The sequence below is a fragment of the Vidua chalybeata genome, chromosome 6, assembly GCF_026979565.1.
Source record: "Vidua chalybeata isolate OUT-0048 chromosome 6, bVidCha1 merged haplotype, whole genome shotgun sequence".
NCBI classification, from domain to species: domain Eukaryota; kingdom Metazoa; phylum Chordata; class Aves; order Passeriformes; family Viduidae; genus Vidua; species Vidua chalybeata.
The window spans coordinates 32,444,485-32,465,326 of NC_071535.1; the positions used below are offsets into that span (position 1 = coordinate 32,444,485).

The following is a 20,842-nucleotide window of genomic DNA, read 5'->3' on the forward strand; positions in this document are numbered from 1 at the left end:
GAAGTAGTTGTTTTTCCCTAAGCGAATAACCAGCCTGCCCCTCCAAATCTACGAGAAGCAAAGTAAGACTTTGGGTTGACAGAGCATATTTCCTTTCTCTGAGATACGCAGATATGGAATATAATTAAAATATATTATCAGTGGTTGTAAATCTCTGGCACCAGTAACCAACACACATTGCAGGAAGTTGGCCTTTGTCTAGCATTAGCTCTATGTCTCCAATTAAGTATTGTTGTTCAAGGAGGTTTTGAGACCCTGGCATGACCAATTTTGATAAGTCTGTTGTTGCAGTGGGAAATATGGACTGGCAATGATGTATCTTTCCCTGAGCCAAATTACTTTACTGAGGCCAGCAGCCTGACTTAAGGAACCATTTCAGGTACTTGTTTCTCCATGTTTAGAAGAGTCTCGTCCTAGATAAATTGGTCGGGTCTTAACACTAGAAAGTGGCAGTACCAGACTTATCTTTCCACCTTAGGCATCCAGAGGACAGGCCTTATTGGCCTGTTTGGCCATCAAGTCGAGGCAGAGGGAAAGGGGAAAGCCCACAATGATTTTTAAATGTCAGAAGCAGTTGCTGAATTTTTCGTAGTTTGCAGGGCTGTTATGAAGTAGCATTTACTGTTCCTGATAAAAGGGTCCTGGCAAGCAGGAAATGGAAATGCAAGTATCACATCCAAGGGCATGCCACACAGGGAGGTATCATTGCTGTGTTGCTTCCTGAGCCTCCACACTTCCACTTCTGCCTCTTAAAGGAGCTTCTTATTTAAGAGTCTTCTCCTTAACATTTGGCTTCTCAGGGGTCCCCAGTTCAGTCTGTGCTTGCACTACTCCTCAGGCTTTCCCCACCCTTTAAGTCCTCTTTCTCCAATGACCAGCGTTTACATCAAGCAGACTGTGCAAAGCAAAGTATGGAAAGCCTCGTCTCTGGCAGCATGGGCAGAGAGTGGCTTCCATCTTGCTGCAGCATAGTCAGCAACAGCTATCACTTAGATCACTCTGGGTAACTCTGTAGTGCACATGCTTAAAGGAACAACACAAAACTAAAAACAATTCCCCCTCCTAAAAAAAAACCTCCCACCCTCCCTCTCCGTAAAACCCACCCCCAAAAATATTACTTGAGATTCATTTATATGAATTATTAACCATCATGGACAAACATATAACTCTAGCTCTAGCTAGAAAAATAACACAAAAGGAGAAAAAAAAGCTCTTCTCACATAAACTCTCTCCTTATGTCTAAAGAGAGTGACTATGAATATATGAGGGTGAAAAAGGCTTGGGAACCTCTTTCAGGGAGCTAAAGTACATTTTGCCACAGTAGAGCAGGATGAAAATCAAAGAGGATAGGGCTGAGAGAAAGCAAGAAGGTCCAAATTTAACTCTCTTCAGCAAACTGTTACCAGTTACCAGTGCAATGATGAGATTACACAAATACCAGAGAAAGCAGGAATTAAGAGACAAATATGCGAAGAGGGGTGGAGAAGGAAAGCATATGTGCAAGTAAACTACTCTTCCGTACAGTAATGCATATTTTTCAGAGTGGATCAAGAGCAGAATTTCTCAACACCTGCAGCTGGATATTTCTAACACAACTGAAGAGCAATTCTCTGGACAGCTCTTCCTCATGCTGGTTGTATCATTTGAGACCTACAACAAGGTGCAGTGGCAATATGGAAATTTTCAGAAAAAATAATAAGGTCTGTATTGCTTCTCTGTTCATGTTTTACCCTAGCTGTCACTGGGTCTGTGAACTAAATATATTTAAGGCTACAGAGAAGCAGCCATCAATATTTAAGGCTACTTCCTTTTGGTAGGGTAGTTTCCCTGTGCTGGTCCAATAGTGCCAGCCATATGGACAAACCTCTGAGTGCATACAAACTGATAGAAGATCTCCTTGAAATAACATTACTGCTGCTAGTCAGTATATGCTTACAGCAGCCTCCAAACACTACACACTAGAGTAATGGACAGACTGCTTGTACAGTGTACATATCAGACTAGATGCTAATTATTTTCCCTGTCAAATCCTGAAGCAAAATTATCAGATGCCTGGGATCTAAGCCTTCCTGATCAACCACATTATATAGTAAGAGAAAAGAAAACCAAAATAAAATAAACATCCATCATGAAACTACTAAACACATATACATTAGCATTGTAGAAGAATGATACTTGTGCCATATTCCATGGATTTTGGCTTCCTGCTGGCTCATGGGCACTGAGAACACTGAACTGAAGGCAGGCAGTGGCAGAAGCTAATAGCCACCAGCAACCCCAAGAAGGTTTCTTTTTCAGACTGTTCTACTGATTTTTTTTTTTTTAATTGATGGCAATGACAAAGAACAACTTCTTGTGAGAGAGCTGCAAGTGGTGCCCAGTGGAATGGCTGAAGAGGTCAGATTTCTTTGTGATTTTCTCTTATGCAGGGTGCAATGAAATAAACAGTAACCAATTAATAAAACAAGTAACCTGATGGAACCAAACTACTTGAATGCTTTTCATCACTAAAAATGTGGAGAAATTGAGCATCTCTGCTCTAAAAGATACCCCAAGTATGTTTAGTCACCAATCCCAGGCATCATTTTAACTAGCAGCCAAAATGTCACTCCTGCACTCTACCATCCACTACTACACAGGGCAGAGGAAGCCGTCAGTCTAATACCTGCCTCCCTTGCACAGAGGTCACCGGTGCGGGGAACCAGCAGCAAGCTTTACCAAACACACCCACATTCTGGCTTTCCTTCAACAGTGTTGGACAAGAGCTCCCTGCCTCACGAGGCAGGCAGCAGCAAAGAAGAGTCCGTAAAAACACCCAAACTTGAAGACGAGTATCAGAAAGTCAGAGTCCTCACATCCGGCCGGCGGTGTGCAACGTCTCGCCCCCGAACCAGTGTTTGTTCAGTGCTCCCTGCAGACTGGATGTGGCCTGAAACAGGCGGGCGAAGCTCACCTCTGCCCAGTGTGGTTCCTATTCACCTCCGTGTTTAAGGCCAAGTTGTGTAGGAAGAGAAAAAGCTGCCACCACACTTGATTTCTGTTCTGCTGATGCTGTAGAGAAGAACAGTTAAAGCAAGGTTATTTATATTTCTAAAATTGCAACATACCACTTCTCTTTTCCAATAACAACTCAGTTACACTTTTCAAGAGCAGACACTTTAATCCCATCAGCATAACAAGGGGGTGCAGCAAGGGATGAGGGGAGAGAGGGAAATGATAAGTTCTCCAGAAATAATTGTAGCTCTAACATTACAAAAAGAAAAGAGCAGACCCTTTATGCATTGTGCACAAGAGGATTAAACTTTTTTTTTTGCTTGTAGGATTTCGCAGAGTTTAGCCAAGTGCTGTTTTTAATCAGATTGGCTTCTGAGCCTTTCAAAAGCCCCAGCTGCATGAACAAACAACCTTTTTTTTTTTTTTTTTTTTTTTTTTTTGAAAAAAAGCCCCCCTTCACCCCAAAAGTAAAAAAAAAGAAAAAATATAACTGGTGATCCATCTGTAAGTGATTTGACACCGTGAAGGTCAAAGGGTTAATCTTCAATTTAAACCACACTGCTGAGACAGCAAAACTCTGATTTCATCTAGTACAAGAAAACACATTCGTGCACACACACACTCCCCCACCCTCCCCCCACCACATTTTCCTTCCCAGCATCTCCAAGATAATACTGCCCTTTTTATAGCCACTTTTGACAGTAAGCCATAAATAATCAGCCTTGGAGCCCTTTCCTACTGACTGGAGCCAATTAAACCTTAAGCAAGAACATACTTGAAAACACACAAAAAACCAAAACCAAGAGGTTATTTCAGGTCCCATTGTCAAGGAAGAAACATGGGAGTTGAGTTTCAGGGGGACACCAGACTACATAATGCAGCTTTGGGACAGGGACGCTGTTCCTCCTTTTGTTATATGTAATCACCCCTGCAAAAGTGGCTCCGATTATACCCCCACCTTCCTGCACTTTAATGGCATCTCATACAAACAGGTGGGTTTCTCCTTACATTGCCCAGTCTGGGATACTATTTCACCTCAATAACCAGCTCTCTATTAGAAGTCAGTCTTCATTTTCTCATCCAGAATTCCATATTTGCTAAGCAGGCATGATCATTTCTGGAAAACAAAACAAACCAGCCCAAATCTCCACCCCCTACCCCCCTCCCCAATCCCCAGCAGATGAGGAAACAGAAGATTGGCTTCCCACAACTTTGCCTCAGTACACAGGAGTTCATGAAAGAGCACTGAAGCACATTATATGAACAAGATGTTTCAACTCAGATTAGCCCAACAGGGCAGAACAACACAGTTGCAAGGCATTTTTTACATAATCACAAATAAGAGAGTTGCAACTGGAGTTGGTGCATTGGATATGTGTCAATAGACAGCTCTTCAAAGCCCTTGCAGATAGCTATTAAATGTTTGTATTCCAGTGTGAGTATATCTGTGCCATTTGAATCTCAAGCACACACAAAACAGGCTTCCAGAAAACCTGTATTCATCTTGCATCTCAGCAGTGGGTCATTATTCTTGCCCTTAAGACTTAACAAGAAGAAATGGGTTTGGAAAAGTTCACACAGATCCCAGTACACATTTTAAGAGCACTGTATTTGTAGCATAACCTGTAAGCAGTGGCTGTAGAGCCTGCTATTATTTATTTCAAAGTAACTAGTCCTGGGTTCAGTCCTTACTGATTGCACTGGCATTGCTAGGTTTACAGGTGAAAACAATCTTTTATTAACTGTCCTGTAGGACCTGGTTATAAACCACTAATTTGGTCTCAAAAAAAAAAAAAAAACCCAAAGTTTTTGTTTTGTTACTCGCATCTCAGTTTGATCAGGTTTGCCCTTCCTCATCAAACTCCAGAGATTCTTAGCACCCTCCTCCATACAGCCACACTCCTAAAACTGCTCAAACTGCACAGGGAACCACAATGTCCCCATGACATCTAGGTACCATGTTTTTATCAAGCTATTACAGCTTAGACAGATTCCTTGAACAGAGAATTTTGGGTAAGACCTCAATGAAGTGGCATGCAAGAACAAAGTGGTCTTTTGCAGTTTCCACAAGCAAGGAACTATGCTAGGAGAGCACAGTGGACAAATATATTGCAGATGCTCTGAAGACAATCTGCTTTGTTAGATTATTTTATTCTATTGGCAGCCAAGAGGGTAAAAATTGTCTTATAGAGACTTAGTAAGGGAAAGGCAAAAGGATGTTTAAAACTTGGTACAGAAATCCTAAGCTTGAAATACATCTCAGCTTCATTGGTGTACCCTCTCTAATGGAAACTCTCTTGGAATTTTTATGAAGTGGGTTACACTTGGGGGCACATAAGAGGAGTCCTTATCTGGCATGTACAGTTTTAATATTGCACACTGTTGGGAGTGTGAAATAGTTCTTACATAAACACATGTAAGAACTCTCATATTATTGTCCTCTTTCATGTAGGAAGCTGCTTTGTGCTTCTCATACAATAACAGGTTTCTAATTATTCTGGGTCCTCAAGTTTTATACCTCACCTCGGGAGAAAAGGATTACCTGCTCTTTCCAGTGATAGGTACAGGAGGCCATGTTCTGAAAAAAACAGTGGAAGGACTGAGACTGAGCTCATAAACCTTTTTTTTTTTTTTTTTTTTTTTTTTTAAGGGGGAACTTTTTGAGGAAGGTATTGCATTTTGGTTTTATCTGGTAAATAAGAGTTTTAGAACTGCACTTTATGATGGTTTACAGGCCTGCAAGAGAATCAGTGGAATGCGATAAGGCAAATACTGAGAAAAACTCTAATATGTATTTTACGTTATATTCTATTGTGTTTATTTCACTGCCTCTTGAAGTCACTTTTTGGTACAGCATTTTTGTCCTTTTCCAATTAAAGTTGTTTCCTGTGTTTGCCTACAGGCAAATACACTCAAGGAGATTTCCATGCAAGAGCAGAATAGGAAATATTTTACCCTTGGTTCTCCTTGCTTATAAGAAGCATAACATCTCAACTACGCTGAGGGCAGCCGTCCAGGTTTTATTCCTAGACTTAAGGCTTGTTTTTATTTCCCTAGGTCTGTATTCAGCCAGCATTTTCTTCCATGGTGGTGTGGTCCCACACACACTTTCACTGGCCCATGTACTGGAGCAGCTCACTCACAATGTCCTCTCTCCACCGCAGTGCTGGAAAGTGAACTAGAGCAGCACAGTGATCAAGGCCAGAACTAATCTGATAAAGAAGTTGCCCTTACTGTTTAATAGCTCATCCTAAACCATCCTAAACTATCTGATCCATGGCATTGTGTACTCAGACTGATGCTTGATCCAGGACAACAGAAAGAGGACCAAGCTGGGACTACATGCTTCAGCAGCAAGCCCAGCTAATGGGGTTTGTAGTTATAGCTTCACTTCTGGGCTGATCAGTGGTACTTTCTGTGGTACTAGTTCAGCATGGGACAAGAGCCACAGAATGGAATGGCAGATATTATTTGCAGTAAACAATTTATGGAAAGAACTAAAAAATGTCCTTTTCACAAATTTCTGTGTCTTTTCCCTCAGATATGCTTCAGCTGAGACCAAAATTCTTAAATATTTCAAGATTGAGGGGTTTTTGGTATGGTATAATTTAGCTGTCAGGATGGACAGAAAACCCAGAAGAGTGATTCCATGAACTTGGCATATATTTTTTTTTTTAAATGTGATACATTTTGAGACATTTTTCTAAGAGTCATAACTATTGTGACACTGGTGTATCATTTCCCTAAGCTTCACAAGGGTGATTTGCCCTTTATCAAAATAACTCAATCCTCAGAGTCACTACTGCACAAAAATACCAGGGATGAACACTTTGCCACCTCCATGTGGGAGCAACAAAATAACCCTTTTGAGGCTTCCTTCCCAAGAAGGAAAGAAGCCCCTTTTGCCCTCTACACTAACTGTAACTAAAGAAGAGTAGACTTGTGAATACAGTAAGTCAACACAAAGCTGGAAACACATAAAACCGTTTCCTATTGCAGCTGCTGCTTTTTAAAGGGGATATCCTTAAGAGACTGTCTGTCTGAAATGTTAGCATGAATGCTTCAATGAGTCACAAGAAAAGGCCATTTTACAGGAAAAGTGTTCTCTGCAACAACAGTACATTAGTGAAGCCTCTTCCATGAACTGTGCTGAACCAAAAGCCAGACTACTTGTAAACAAACACAAAAAAAAAAAAAACAAAAACCAAACATGTAAGACTTTTACTGGAAGCAAATGAAAGAGGAACATGACTGACCCAACACTTAGTTCTTCCCCATAATTAATTCCTAATACATGTTTCACACTGTAAGCATACAGATATATATCTGGCAAATAGCACCCCAGATGTCAAAACCTTTTGTACTCTTACCAAGCCCTTGCACAGGGTGATCAAAGGGAAGATCAGGACAGGTGATACACTTCAAAGAAAATGTTGTCCCTTTGACACAGCCCCTTGAATCCACGAGCATAAATGTTTAACAGATTAATAAGACTCATTTTTACACTTGATATACATGTGCCATTAACATCCCTGTTTAAAAAAGTAAATATGCTTGTCATATACACATGTTGTATGTGGGTCTGTCTGGTACACTCTGTCTACCCTCTTAGTCTCATGGGCAGCTTCTGACTTTGCTTCATAGCTTCCAGACAATTAATGGTCATATTCTGATCCCATCTTAACTAGAAGGATTAATATGGCCGTAAATGGTGCTGTGAGAGCAAAAGAAGAATAATGGCATATGTATACCTACAAAACATTATTCTTCCTTTAATGACTAATACAAGTATTAGCAACAAGTTGTTGGGACTGTATTTATTCACTGAATACAAAAATACTTGCACACCAAGAGCAGTTGCTGACTCATCGCTGAAGGCTGTTTTGGCTGCCAGGTGGCTGGAGGCATATTGTGCTACCACAAAATATGCTTTAGCTAAGAAAGACTAGAAAGTCACAGTCCCCAAGGCAACAGAGGTTACAGAAGGTGTCCCCTACTGGAGAGAGAAATGCAGACCATTTGAAGTCAAATACAAATCTTTCCAGCTGTGATTCCTAATGACCAAAGTATAATGCATGTGTAGAACGAGCAGAGTAAAAAAGAAGGCAGTAACAGAGGAAAAAAATGAAAGAGGAGCTCAGCCACATGGTTTCTCATGGTAACACAACAAAGAGGATGAGACACCTTCCTCAGGAAACTCTATCCTTCTGTCATGCAATGACACTTACAAGGGACTAAACGTGTAGTAAGAGGAGGAGTCATCCCAAATATTGTTTCCTTTCTCATGAGCCTCCATCAGACTTTGCAACAAGATAAGCAACACGTGTGTTTACGGCGAGAGGACAATACTGGGCAAAGCCGAAAGGATGCAGTGGACCCCCAAAACCCATGTATGGGCTGCCCAGCCCAAGGATGGGAGAGAGCAGAGACTGGGGCACTGGCTCTGAGCAGCAAACAACGACGGCTCTTGCTCCAAACCTGCTGCCGGCGCAGCTGCGCAGGTGAGCCCTTTCTCAGCTTTCTCGGCGTTTAAAAACAAACACGCAGCCACTCGCGCCTTCCTCTCCAGAGCGGGCAGGAAGGGGAAGCAGACAGCCGCCATGGCAACAGCCAGCTGACGGCAACCTGGGAAGGGCAACCACCGGCCACCGCGTTCCCAGGCCCTCGGCCTTCCCCTCCTTCCCCATCCCGAGGGGCACGCTGGCTTATTTTCCACAAATACGGTAAATAAAGATCCCGCATTCCCACAGAACTGCGCTTGATACCACTCTGTACCTGCGGCACGGGGTCCGGGACCCCGTGGGTTCACCCCCGTGGGCTCACCCCTATGCTGTGGGGGGGGGGGGGTGGGTGGGTGTGGGTGTGCGTGGGTGAGAGTGCTGGAAGAGATGCCCGGGAGAGGACACCCTGCACCGCCCAGCCACAGCCGGCAGCTGCAAGAATTTTTGACCCTTTTAGGGGTTTATTGACTGAACCTGCGTGTGATGGGGCAGAGCTGTTCCACAGCTCCCGGTGTCCATCGCCTGCTCTGAGCGGGCCGCGGGACCTGCTGACCTGCGTTTGGCATCTGTTCCTTCACCAGCAGAAGGGAGGTGCTCCCAAAAGTGCTCACTGCTACGGAGACCCCCCCTAGTGATTAAAGTCTGCCTCGGGGTTTGCTTAAAATAACACTTTAAAAGTTTTTACAGGAAAAATATCCCGGCGCGGGGGGGAAGGGGTGGGTCCGGGCTGCCCGGCTGCGCGGGGAGGCGGCGGGAGGGCAGGTGCAGGGCTGGAGCCTGCGGGCAGCGCAAACTCTCGTCAGCAGCGCCGATGAGTCAGAGGCTAAATTTAGCGAGCGATATAAACACAGCCGCCGAGCGCAAACACGGCCCGGCCGGGCCCTCGCACGCACCGCCCGCTCCTCCTCGCCCGCCGGCCGGCCCCGCTTGCCCTCGGGGGGCTCCAGCCCCATTGCCAGCACGCCCTCGGCTCTGGCTCCCATCACGGAAAACTTAACTGAGGTTAACAGGAGTTGCCTCACTGCTTGTTTTTGGATTGCTGTTTTTTTCTGCCGTGGTCCGGTCCTCGGAAGGATTCCTTTTCAATTGGCGAGGCAGCTACTGAGGACAAACAAACAAACAAACAAAAACCCCAACATCTGAACGGAGACTATAAAGGCTGGCAGGACATTCCTCCTCAGTGGCTTGAAACAAAAGAGAACTCTGCATTTGGGCACTTGCTTTCCTGCCTTTCCACCATAAAATTTAATTGAGTAAAATACAAACATGCACACTCCTCACCGTAAATAATCAGTCCAAACATCTCATCATCCCCCCAGAGATGGCACTATCTTAATAAGATCAACCAATCTAGGTGGAGGACTGGAGGCAGAACAACTAGGTTCCTATCAGCAATCCTGTATGATCTCAGTCAAGTTATAACCTGCATTTTCTACTCTCACACAATAAAAAATAAGTGGGGCATTACCACAATTATTTCTTAATTGAAAAGTAATTTCTCAGCTGTCACACTGCTACAAGCAGAAAGCATGAACCACTGTCACAGTGCTGTGAGAAGAAGAAGAACCTGCAGAGATTGAGGGTTGTACAGGAGAGACAGCGCCACTGAACACTGATGTTGGAAACACTGCAGAACAATTCACCTGCACTGTCTCAAAGAACTGTTTTGTGCTCTTTATTCTGGACAATCTTGGTCTTTTGAGGTTGTGGCTCCACCACCTCAAGACAGTCCTGTGTCCAGTGGGATTCATGGCACACAGTTGCACAGAGCTTGCACGGCTCTCCTGCCACCCAGCTCCCTTATCCTCTGCCCACTTTCTCTACCAGAGCTAGGCAGGAAGTTTTGCTTTTTAACATTATCCCCTATTTTAAGCAGGAACCTACATGTAATATGTTTAAATCTTTTGTCAGCTGAAAGCATAGAAGAGGCTAGATTAGGATGGCTTAGAAGTTTTGTGGGTTTTATTAAACTGATGTAGAGTGATTATATGTGACTTGCATCACGAGTTTGTATAGCCCAGCCTCCAGCAGCAGCCTTACATGGTTGCCTGAGGAAAAGCTAAGGACAAGTACATGCAATAGCTTCCACTAGTACTCTCCTTCAGCATTTAACTAGTTTGAGCTTAGGATTTCCTGAGTCAGATCTGGTTTCTGTTTATTTAATGTCTGCTTCAATGGCCATAAACTTGACTCAGTTCCCCTTGAACCCAGATAAAGCACTGGGATGCACAATATGCCTTGACAAGGAGCTCCACAGCTTTCACCTGTTGCATGAAAAATGACCTCATTTACTTTGAGCTGGCTCCCACTAGTTTGACTTGATTTTGCCTAGTTCTTGTACTGGGAGAAATTAGTCTATTCATCTCCTTTATGTCACTTTTGATTTCTGTTTAATATTGCTTCCCTCTTGGTTTGTATCCTTTTTTAGGCTTAGCAGTCCTAACCCATTTTTTCATATGGAAGTTCTATTATCTGTCTTGCCCTTCTCTGAACCTTTTCCAGTTCTGCTGCATCATTTTTGGATGAAGAAAACCAGAACTTCATATAACATTCAAGATATGGTAGAAACACGAATTAATACAGTGGCATAATTACGTTCTTATTCTCAGTGTCTTTTCTTAACATACCAAAGAATACCATTTCAGACTAGATGTGAATGGTCCAGCATGTTTCTGTTAACCTACATATCAAGTAATCAGCTCCACGGGCAGCAGGATTTCAAAACAGGTGCTAGGCAAGGGGCAGCAAGTTGTTGTATCATTTGTATGTATGGGGAAGGTACACTTCCAAGCTCACCTCTTCCTTCATTTGTCAAAAGAAAGGGAAAAAAAAAAAAGAAAAAAAGAAAATCTGTGTCCACCTCCTTATATCAAATTTCTGACTCCATTGACCATAAGAATGGCCCCTTCCTTTCTTCAAGCCTAGGATTCCAATTCCATAGCTGAAAGAACTTTGTTTTACATCTCAGGCTTCCCAAACTCACACCCACCTGACCCCCTGCCCTTTAAACTGGGCTCACTCACTTCAGGAGTTCTGTCCCTCACCATGTTTGTGCATCCTCAGCTGGAGATTTGAGTCCTGCACCAGCGGGCAATGCACAGAAAGCAGAGCTGAAGAGGTGGCCCACTGCTGTGCACAGAGCAGCAATGACCAGCCAGCAGGGAAGATCCTGAAACACACTGACCTACTCAAGAAACAAATGAACAAAAACACGTACCCCAGGTCTCAAAGAAACTGTAGGTACAAGTGAAGTATGGAGCTGCTGGTGCTACAGGCTTAGCTGCAGGACAGTCTGAATCTCTGCATTATTATTGGGAAGCTTTCCCGAATGTTTCTCGTAAAATATAAGTTTATCATAAAGAACAGATTCCTGCAAACAATTCCAGTGTAAAAAACCTCCAACTGTTAAAAATGCCCTGAATGTCCTTAATAATGAAAAAAGCCTGATGGAGTTTGGGATAAATGATGCACATGTAGTACCATGTACCCATTCTCTCACACCAATAAGTTTCCGACAAGCAATGCAGGCTCCCTGTTGCATAAGTAGAAGTGTCTCAGAGGAGGCCTTGATAACTCTTATGAGACAGACAGGAAGAAGTATGCAAAACATAACACGTTTCACTTTCAAAGGAAAATAACATTTCCTTCTGGACATTTTCAGTGTCATTAGCTTGAAGCAAATAGGTACATGCCTAGCTGTCTGCCCACAGGCAGTGTAGATGCAGGCATTTGTGTTCCATGGGCTGCAGAACTGTTGCAGTGATGGTAAGACTTACTTGCTGAACCAACTGGGGAATTTAGAGAAACAAAGTTTTCTACAGCTAGATCCACAGAGGCTTTTTGAGCATGGTCAGCATATCTAAATCAACTGCAGGATTCCTGATGTGTTGGAAAGGGACTTTGTTGTTGTTTGTAATGCACTTATTTACTCAAGAAAGCTCAGTTCTGATTCAGCATCTGGTTCTCATTGAGGCTCAGCTTTTTTTAAACTGAGCTTTCCAGATGGGTTGACTGAAGCACAAGGAGGTCAAGAGACTTGTCTGAGGTCATACAGCAAGTCAGTGGCTCTGCTTGGACCTGAGCCCAGAACTGTTCAAGGCTACCACTCCTTGGCTCTTAAAGAGACAATTTTATCCCCTGTGAAGTGATCTTATCTCCATGAAGAAGAAATACGATAAAAGCAGTCCCCTCAAAGCTGCAGCCTGCTTAAAAAGAGTTATTTTATTTGGAAAAAGCTATAGCGTTCCAGTGCCTCTTTGGAGCCCATCAAACTGAAGGGGTGTGATACTGACATACACTGTCATCCACCCCAGCCTGGATAATCCCGCGGTCCTCTGGGGCGGCTTTGCTGCTGCCACCATTCCTGGTTGTGTACTCACATCCCATCTAACAACCCCTCATGTCATAGAACACACTCTCAGCACAGGTCAAAGCTCTTCCTCAAGGCAAGGAAGCCCTAGTTTGTGCTCTGAAGCAGAGCACAGACACTTGTTGCCACAGCCTGGACATGTGGGGTATGGGAAGCACATCCCAGCCAACCAACCAGCAGGTCCCATAAGCTGAGCTCTGTTCTCCATAACCTCAGAGCATGCTCTTGAAGTTCAGCCACAGGCTGGGCTACAGCAGCAGTTCACTGACTCCATAGCAAAGACACACTTGCTTCAAACTGAGGGGGAGGTGGCAGGTACTGGCTTGGCTCTTGCAGAAAGCATGGCTTGGCTCTACCTTTGTTTTCCAGGAGCAGGGTGAAAAAAATAAAACAGGGAAGTTTGCTAGAAGCTACACAACCTCAATCAAGTAAGAGACAGTAAAGAACTCAAGAAAACATAGATGGGTTTCACATGTCATTCTACAGAGCCCTTGCAATCGAGATCAACCTCTAGCAGGCTCTGCTACTTAGGAACACAAAGCGCTGATCAAGTCTTCTTACAAGAAATTCAGCATCTTAAGGAGATGAAAGACATGGAGTTCTAGGGAATGTTGTGTTATTGCTCTAGCACTGTTCTAAGGATGAAATAGCCAGGTTTAAAATTACTGTTTTCTGTTTAACATATTAATAGGAAATGAAACTCTGAAAGTGATTTTCATGCCAAAAGCAAGCATAGGTGCAGCCAATTTTCTTTTTCTTACTAGATGCATACCCAAAAATATTTTGTATAGCCAAGAACTACAGAATAAATACCATTTAGCTCCAGAAGCCCAGAGAAGAGATAACAGTGACTCTCCAGGGCTCCAGTGTAGGATGGGGTTAGACCGTGCATGCAGCAGGGTCCAATGACAATTCAGTGATGTCAGCTTCAGCAGCAATCGCCTGCTCAGTTTCTCTCTCAGCCAGGCATGTACATTGACCAGCAGCCTTTGTGTCAACATAGCCTTGCTGCTGCAGCAGCAGAATGGGGGCCATACCTGAACTGCTGGAGAGTCTCACAGAAGTCAAGAGCCATGAGAAGAGAGCTCTTGAGCTAGCTGGATGCACCATTCCAATGGTAAAAGCTTTTCCTAACTTCCACTGAAAGGGCACACACATTTTCTTTTCACAGGTTCACAGATAAATGTTTTGTAGGCTCTGAAAACAGGCACAGCTTGTTGAAAACCAAACTTGCTCTCTCTCAGGACTTCACAAGACCACACTGGTGTGACTAACTTTGTGGTATTCTAAATCTGATTCAAGACACCACTCTAGAAAGTTGGTTTTGACCAAATGTTTGAGACAAGCTGAAATGGGGTTTTCAAATCAGGGGTTAGTTTCACAGCAAGATAAACGACAGCCCAGTTTTCCATGCCTCAGAGACTGCCCCTTCCAAACCACAGCACATTGTGAATTGCTCACATGTCTCCAGGGGCAGACCGCCTGCTCCTTCAGCAACGGGCTGGGCAGAGTCATTGCACATAGGACAGAGGGGGGTCTCCACAGGGGATTCATGCCAAAAGCCAAAGGAAATCCTCCGTGCAGGACTGGGAGGGAAGGGATTGGGCACGACAACAAAACACTCCACAAGGATCAGTCCTTTGGACACCAATATGTGGTTCAATACTCAGTTTCCCTGACAAACAAGAAAGAATCCCTTAGCAGATCCAAATGCCAAGGCCTATCCCAGGGTCAGGCTGTGGATAACCACTGGCTGAACTACTCTGTTCTCGGGTTAAGTTTTCGAGTTGGTTTGGGTTTTGGTTTTTTTTTTTTTTCCCGTTTTGTTTTCAAATTTAAATGGCTGAAGGCCCCCCCTCCCGTCCCCTTTACAACTTGTTGCTGTTCCAGTTCAAACAAAGAGCGCGGAGCCCCTCCTCTGGCAGGCCCCGGGGGCCGGGCCGGGCCGCGCCGCCCAGCACAGCCGGACGCCTTTGTTTACTACGGCTCCACACGCCGGGCTGGCCGCCGGCCGGAGCTGCGCGGCCGGGCCCGCACCGGGAGCCGCGGCCGGGCACCGGGAGCCCGACCCCGCCTGCCCTAGTGAGGCCGGGGCCGGTGGGCGCTCCCGGACGAGTTTCCAAGGCATGGGCATCAGATAGGGACACTCCCCCCCAGATGAAAGGGGTCAGGTTACAACCAGTTCCACCAGTTCAGTGCAGGGCTCCTCTGCCAAGTTGGTTAAACCTTCCCTTTCCTGTGAGACAGCCTGGCGAGAGAGCGGGGCCTGCAGCTAACGCTGGCGAAAAGGCGCCACCGGGGAAAACCCCATTCAACCACAAACAACACGTTAAAAATCTCGTGGTAGCTCTTTATTCCTGCAGTTTGCTAAATGACATTCATAGCCCCATCTACATTTCTACAGGCTAATCTTCATTTTCCTTCTTTAATCAACCACCTATTAGGAGATGAGGAGTCCCAGAATTTCCTCATCTCTCAGGTGACACAGAGAGGACCAAGCCTTTGCTAAACCACAAGCCACACTCTGATCAGGACAGAGATCCTCACTTACCTTTGAGAAGGGCTGCAAACGATCCCATAGTTAACAGAGGACAAACTCACTTGGAGTAGGATAAACTTTCTGTCCCTTTCTGAAGTCACCAAAATTTCTTCATATACAAGCAGATACACACCCTCCTTGCTGGGCTTGCATAGAAGCGGCAAACTGCTGCCTACTGCCAAGCTTCTGCCACCTCTGACCATCTCTGCATGGGCTGAGATTTCCATTTTATCTCTACTCGAAGAGGAAGGAGGGCAAGGAGAAAAGAAAGAATCAAGGGTTCTGGGGGTGATGGTTATTTTGTTTCTTTGAACAGCAGTGTTTGGGGTTTGGTTTTGTTTTTTTCTTTTTGTTTTGTTTTTTTTTTTTAAGAAACCAAGAATCTGGAGTATGTTTTTCAGACCTGATAGCATCTTAGAGGTGTATTTTGTGGTGAGGAAGTTAGTCACAAGTCTGCGACACTAGCTACAACTGTCTTACTAGTTAGCTGCTAGCAAGTCTAGTATGATCTAAATATTCTTTACAACATTACATAGAACTACCGTTAGACAACAAGGACTGTTAGAACAGACTCTAGGCTTGTTATCTCCAAGACAAGGAGCCAACATAAGCCACTGATGGCTACATGTTCCACAGAAGAGAAAGTACTGGTGGTGAGGAGAATGGAGAAGAGTAAAAGCTGTAATAAAAAGCAAGAGGAAGATCCCTGGGAAAAGCCTCAAACCCCACTGCTGATGAACAGGAAGAGCTGGAATAGCAGCAGCTAACACAGAAGAGCTCCCTTCCTGGGCAGTAAATGCTCATATTCATATTCCCTCATATTCTCTTCCTTTCACCTGCCAGTCTTTAGGAAGAGCAAGCAATCTAGCATAAGCAAAATCCATCAGGATACTCCTGCCATTTTATCACTGTTGGCAGTCTGCTGTCTTGAACAACAGTTCACTTAGCTGATGCCTGGAGCCAGTCTTCAGAGTAGCACTCTTGCACAGGTAAACCCCCACTTTCCCCTCCAGAGACACCCTACCCTCTGTATGTGGAGCCGGTGGAACTGGTCGGCAATGCACTGCAACTTCCGTGCAATCTGCACCTCAGCACGTGCTTCCCGCTGACCTTCCTGAGGTTCCTCCTGGAGGTGCGGATCCAACACAAAGCCAGCTGGAGGGACATGTAAACGGTAACCAGCACTCCCTACAAAACACATCAGAAGAGTCATTCTTCCAGTGCAAAAATTATCTTTTCTGTTCAGTACACTTCATGGAGGAAAGAGCTGTACATAGTCCTAAAAGTCTAGTTCCTGAAGGCCAAACAATGACTGTATACTGTAACACAGTGCAGTAAAAGATTTTCCCAGCTTTCAAATAAACTTATATTGATTAAACAGAGCATTGTGTTGATTCCCATAGTCAAATGAGTGGCAGGATCTTAAAATGTATTCCTTTTGCTTGTTTACAGCTCAGCCAAGCACTGTAGCTTGGGGTTTTTTAAATGACAGTTTTGCAGTTTTACAGAATCTCTGCCTCAAGTTGTCTCCCCTCAAAGGTACAAGTATCTTTTGTGTCAGTCTTTTCTCAGTTTTCTGTCATTTAGTGATTTTAGTGATTTGATTTAAAGCTGAATTGGATACACAAAGCTGAGTGTATCCAAAACCCATCAGTTACTAGTAAAATACTGGATGGACATTCTACTTATTCAGCAACTTTAAATCCAGTGAAAAGCCTAAAAGCTGTAACTTTTTGCATCTTCTTCTCTCCACTGAAAACTTCTAGGAGTTTCCACTTCCTATGTGGATGAGACAGACCATTGGTAGTTAAAAATGTAGGCAAATTGTAGGATATGAAGTACGGTGAACATTTAGACATCTAGCAGTAAAATCAATTGTGATAGAATAAAGCCAAAAAGAGCGAGAGGGAATATCAAAGACAGCAGAAGCAATGAGCAAGTGTCTGGTTCCTGCAGTGGACAAGCAAGGGTAAGAAATTAGAAGTTGTCTTTCTTGAGGGAGTAGGACTAAAGCAAAATAATTTCAGTCCTTTAATAAAATGCCCTAATGAAAGAGACCTTGCTTGATTGGGGAAATGCTAAAGGGACAGTTTCTTTGCTGCAAAGCTAGTGACACTGGAGTGCTCTTACCATAGAAGAGTCTCCTTGGCTCTTCAGTGACTCCACAAGGCAACATAACATCCTGACTGGAAGAGGATGGGCTGAGTGTTTGGGTTGCCTTGTCCTGCTGCTCAGGATGCCTGATACCGGGACCACAGCAGTGTGTGAGGGGGAATAGTTGAAACCTCCCCAGAAGGCAGCTGTAGGACTGGTTCTGTGTGAAAAAGCCAGTTGCAGTCATCTCACTAGGCTGACCTGCAAGTCCAAAGTCATCAGAGTGAAACACGTCATCGTCCAGCCCATCCAGGCTAGAATAGTCCTCTTCCAGGTAGCTGGGACGATCCATTGCTCCTGCAATAAAGGGACATTTGAGGAAACAGCTAAGACACAACAAGAATGTTGTCCGGGAGAGAATGCCCTCTGCTCCAACAATAAAACACAACCGATTTTACCAGACCTTCCCTCTTCCCTGCTTCCCAGTGCTGCCCATCTGCATGGACAGGAGAGGTGAGCAACCTATGGTGAAAGTCAAGGCTTTGCAGAAAGTCCTCAGGTGCTGGGTCAGAGAGAAACAAAGTTCACACGTGTATAAGTCCACCCACAGGTCCAATTCCACACCTGCTCACAAGTAGAGAGCCAACCCCCAACCTCAGCACACAGAAACAGAAAAGACGTTTTAAGAAGCAACCCAAATTCTTCTAGCCTCATGACCAGTCAGCTTCTTTGGGGTCTGCTTTGTTTTTGCCTGCCATACTTGGACTTTATGGTATATCCCATTCACTTTTTCCCACCTGTTTCTTATTGATGAAGAAAAACTCTTGTAATCATAAGGCTGAAAGGCTAGATTTTTAAGAAACACCAGTGGTTGCAAAACTTAAGAGTTGTCAAAGCCACTTCTGTGAAGCTCTCCATTACTTCTCCCTGTGAGGGCCAACTTCCTTTCAACTTCTAATTTCTCCCCTCACGTCAACTTAAGACATGTCCCAAACTTGGCAGTGTAGTCACTTCCTTATCCCTCTTACCCTCAAGCGTACATGCACTGTTAGTGCAATGGTTCATCCTACTACTAAAGAAAAACATGGCTGGTGTCAGTGTTTAAAGCAGGATTTCTGTAGCTGCCACCAGTAAACACTCCTGAGCCCTGTTACAGCACAAAGCTGAACAAAGACGACAGAGGGGAAAAACCCCCAAGAACCCTAAATCACTATTTCAGAGCTCTTTGTAAACATAATGCAATTAGAAGCAGTATTAACAAAAATGCCAGAAGTCCCTTTACTGTTACCTGTGCATCTAACCCAATTGGAAGACAGACTCCTAAGAGATCCATCTCCAGGATTTCCACCCAGTTCCAAACAAGGCAGTGAAATTCAACTCTTCATGTCTCTTCCTTTGCTCTGGTTTGCGAAGCATTTAACAGAACGGAAGACTAGCAAGAGGAATTTCAGGCCTGAAGGAGACATTAATAATAATTTTATAAGGATGTGTTCAGCGCTGCCCTTGGTGCTCCCATCTCCCCCCAGGTGAGCAGCACTCAGGACACTAGCATGCTAGAGACAACAGGACCAAGCAGTGCAAGAACTGTTTCTTCAGGGCTCTGGCTTGGGGGCACTATGGCTATTTAAGTTGCTGCATCTCAGCAGTTCACTCAACTGAGCCACAACTCCCAAAGAAGTTTCTGCAGAGCAGAACAGGTACCAGCTGGATGCAGCTCTGCTGGATGACAACAGTGGCAGAGCACTCATAACATTCTCATCAATGGCTTAAAGTAGCACACTGAAAGGAGTTATGGGCCCCAAGAGGCAGGCATAGATGATCTCCTTGCCAGCTCTTCTGCTGGATCAGTCACCTGACAGAGAGGCAGGCAGGAATGTATTTTGTCTTTGCAGGAAAGTTTGCCAGACCTCATCTGTCAGCCTCACTGGGACACGGGCATTCCTCAAGGAAAGTGCAGCAAAGGCACAAACCCCATACAAAAGCGGGTTTAAAGAGCAATAATTTTTACTCGACCTCCTGCAATACGGCCCGACCCTTTTGCAGAGCTTTGCAGAGAATGCTGAGGCAGCACGAAGGACTGCTCGTCCTACAACTCACTGGAACTCCTCCTACAACCTCCAACGCAACTCACGCTGGGAGCCACAGACACCGGACTGCTCGGTCTACGGGTCTTTGCCCGGGCAGCACCCGCGTCTCCGGTGCCGTGTCCCACCCACGGCACTTCCTTGCACAAGCCAGCGGCGACAGCCGCGGGCCGGGGCAGCCGCACGCCCGCGCTGACAGGCGGCGGGCCGGGAGCGGAGGGAGGGCTCAGCGCACACGTGCGTGCCAGCGTCCCAAAACAAAGCTGGCCGGCCTCGCTTCGCCGCCGCTGGCCGCCTTTAACTCTTCCCCTCCCGGACTCTAGCCCCGCAGATGTGCCCCCGGCCAAGAGGTTTAACGCGGCTCCTCCGGGCAGCGCCGTGGAAGGAGACTCCCGAGCTCGGCGGGGCGGCCCGGGAGGGGCAGCGCTGGATGTGGAATCAGCCATCGTCTACACCAGCGAATCAGCTGCTTTATCAGCGCCCACGGAGCTCATTCCTCGCCCGCACCCTCCCTCTTTCTTTCCGCTCCCCAGCAGGCGCGGGACTCCGGGCAGGACTGGCCGGGCTGGGGCTGCCCCGAGGCGAACCCCCTTCCGTGTCACGATCGCGCCTGGCCTCGGCACCGCCCTCACCAGCGACCTGGCACAGAGCGGCCGGCCCCAGTGGCGAAGGCACTTCCCGGGCACTCACCGAGAATCGGGACGGGCGTCCCTCGGGGACGAGGCGTCCCGGGAGGAGCCGCCGCCGCCGCCGCTGCCGCCTCCACACCGCCAAACTGCGGCCGGCGCCGGCGGGCGCGCCGCGAACAGCTGACGGCAGCCCCGCCCCCGCCGCCCCGCCTCCGCCCCGCCCCCGCCCGCCAGCCAATGGGCGGGGGGGGCGGGGCCGGCGCGCGGCAGAGGCGGGGGCGGGGCGGGCGCGCTCCGGCCTGGTCCAGGTGGGAGCAGCGAGGGCTCGGGGCCGGAGAGCTCTCAGAGGGACGCGCTGCTGGCACCTCGGCCTGCAGCTCGGAATGCTCCCACAGCTCGGCAGGCGGCCCCAGCGGGGGCTGAGCCACAGCCGCGCCGGGCTAGCTTTAAATCTGATGGGAGTGCGACTCCAGGTAGTTGATTTCCAACAAAACTTTGATTTTTCAGCTTTAAATGACTTAGAAAGTTCTTCCTGACCTGTAAAGTCTGAACGCTGAGGTGTGAGGGTCGAGGAGTTCTTCGCAGTGTGTTGTACTTTTTCCTGTAGATGAGTACGACTACAGGACTACACA

General features: G+C 45.9%; 1 protein-coding gene across 1 annotated transcript; it reads right to left on the reverse strand.

Annotated features, from left to right (window-relative positions):
• Positions 1-1,123: 1,123 nt before the first annotated feature.
• Positions 1,124-20,331, reverse strand: BMF (Bcl2 modifying factor). The gene is made up of 4 exons (XM_053946875.1): positions 20,272-20,331; positions 17,534-17,854; positions 16,428-16,591; positions 1,124-3,051 (listed from the first exon to the last, which is right to left on the reverse strand). Exons 2-4 carry the CDS (start codon positions 17,847-17,849, stop codon positions 2,950-2,952), a joined length of 582 nt encoding a protein of 193 aa, XP_053802850.1. The 5' UTR covers positions 17,850-17,854; positions 20,272-20,331; the 3' UTR covers positions 1,124-2,949.
• Between the last annotated feature and the right edge of the window lie 511 nt (positions 20,332-20,842).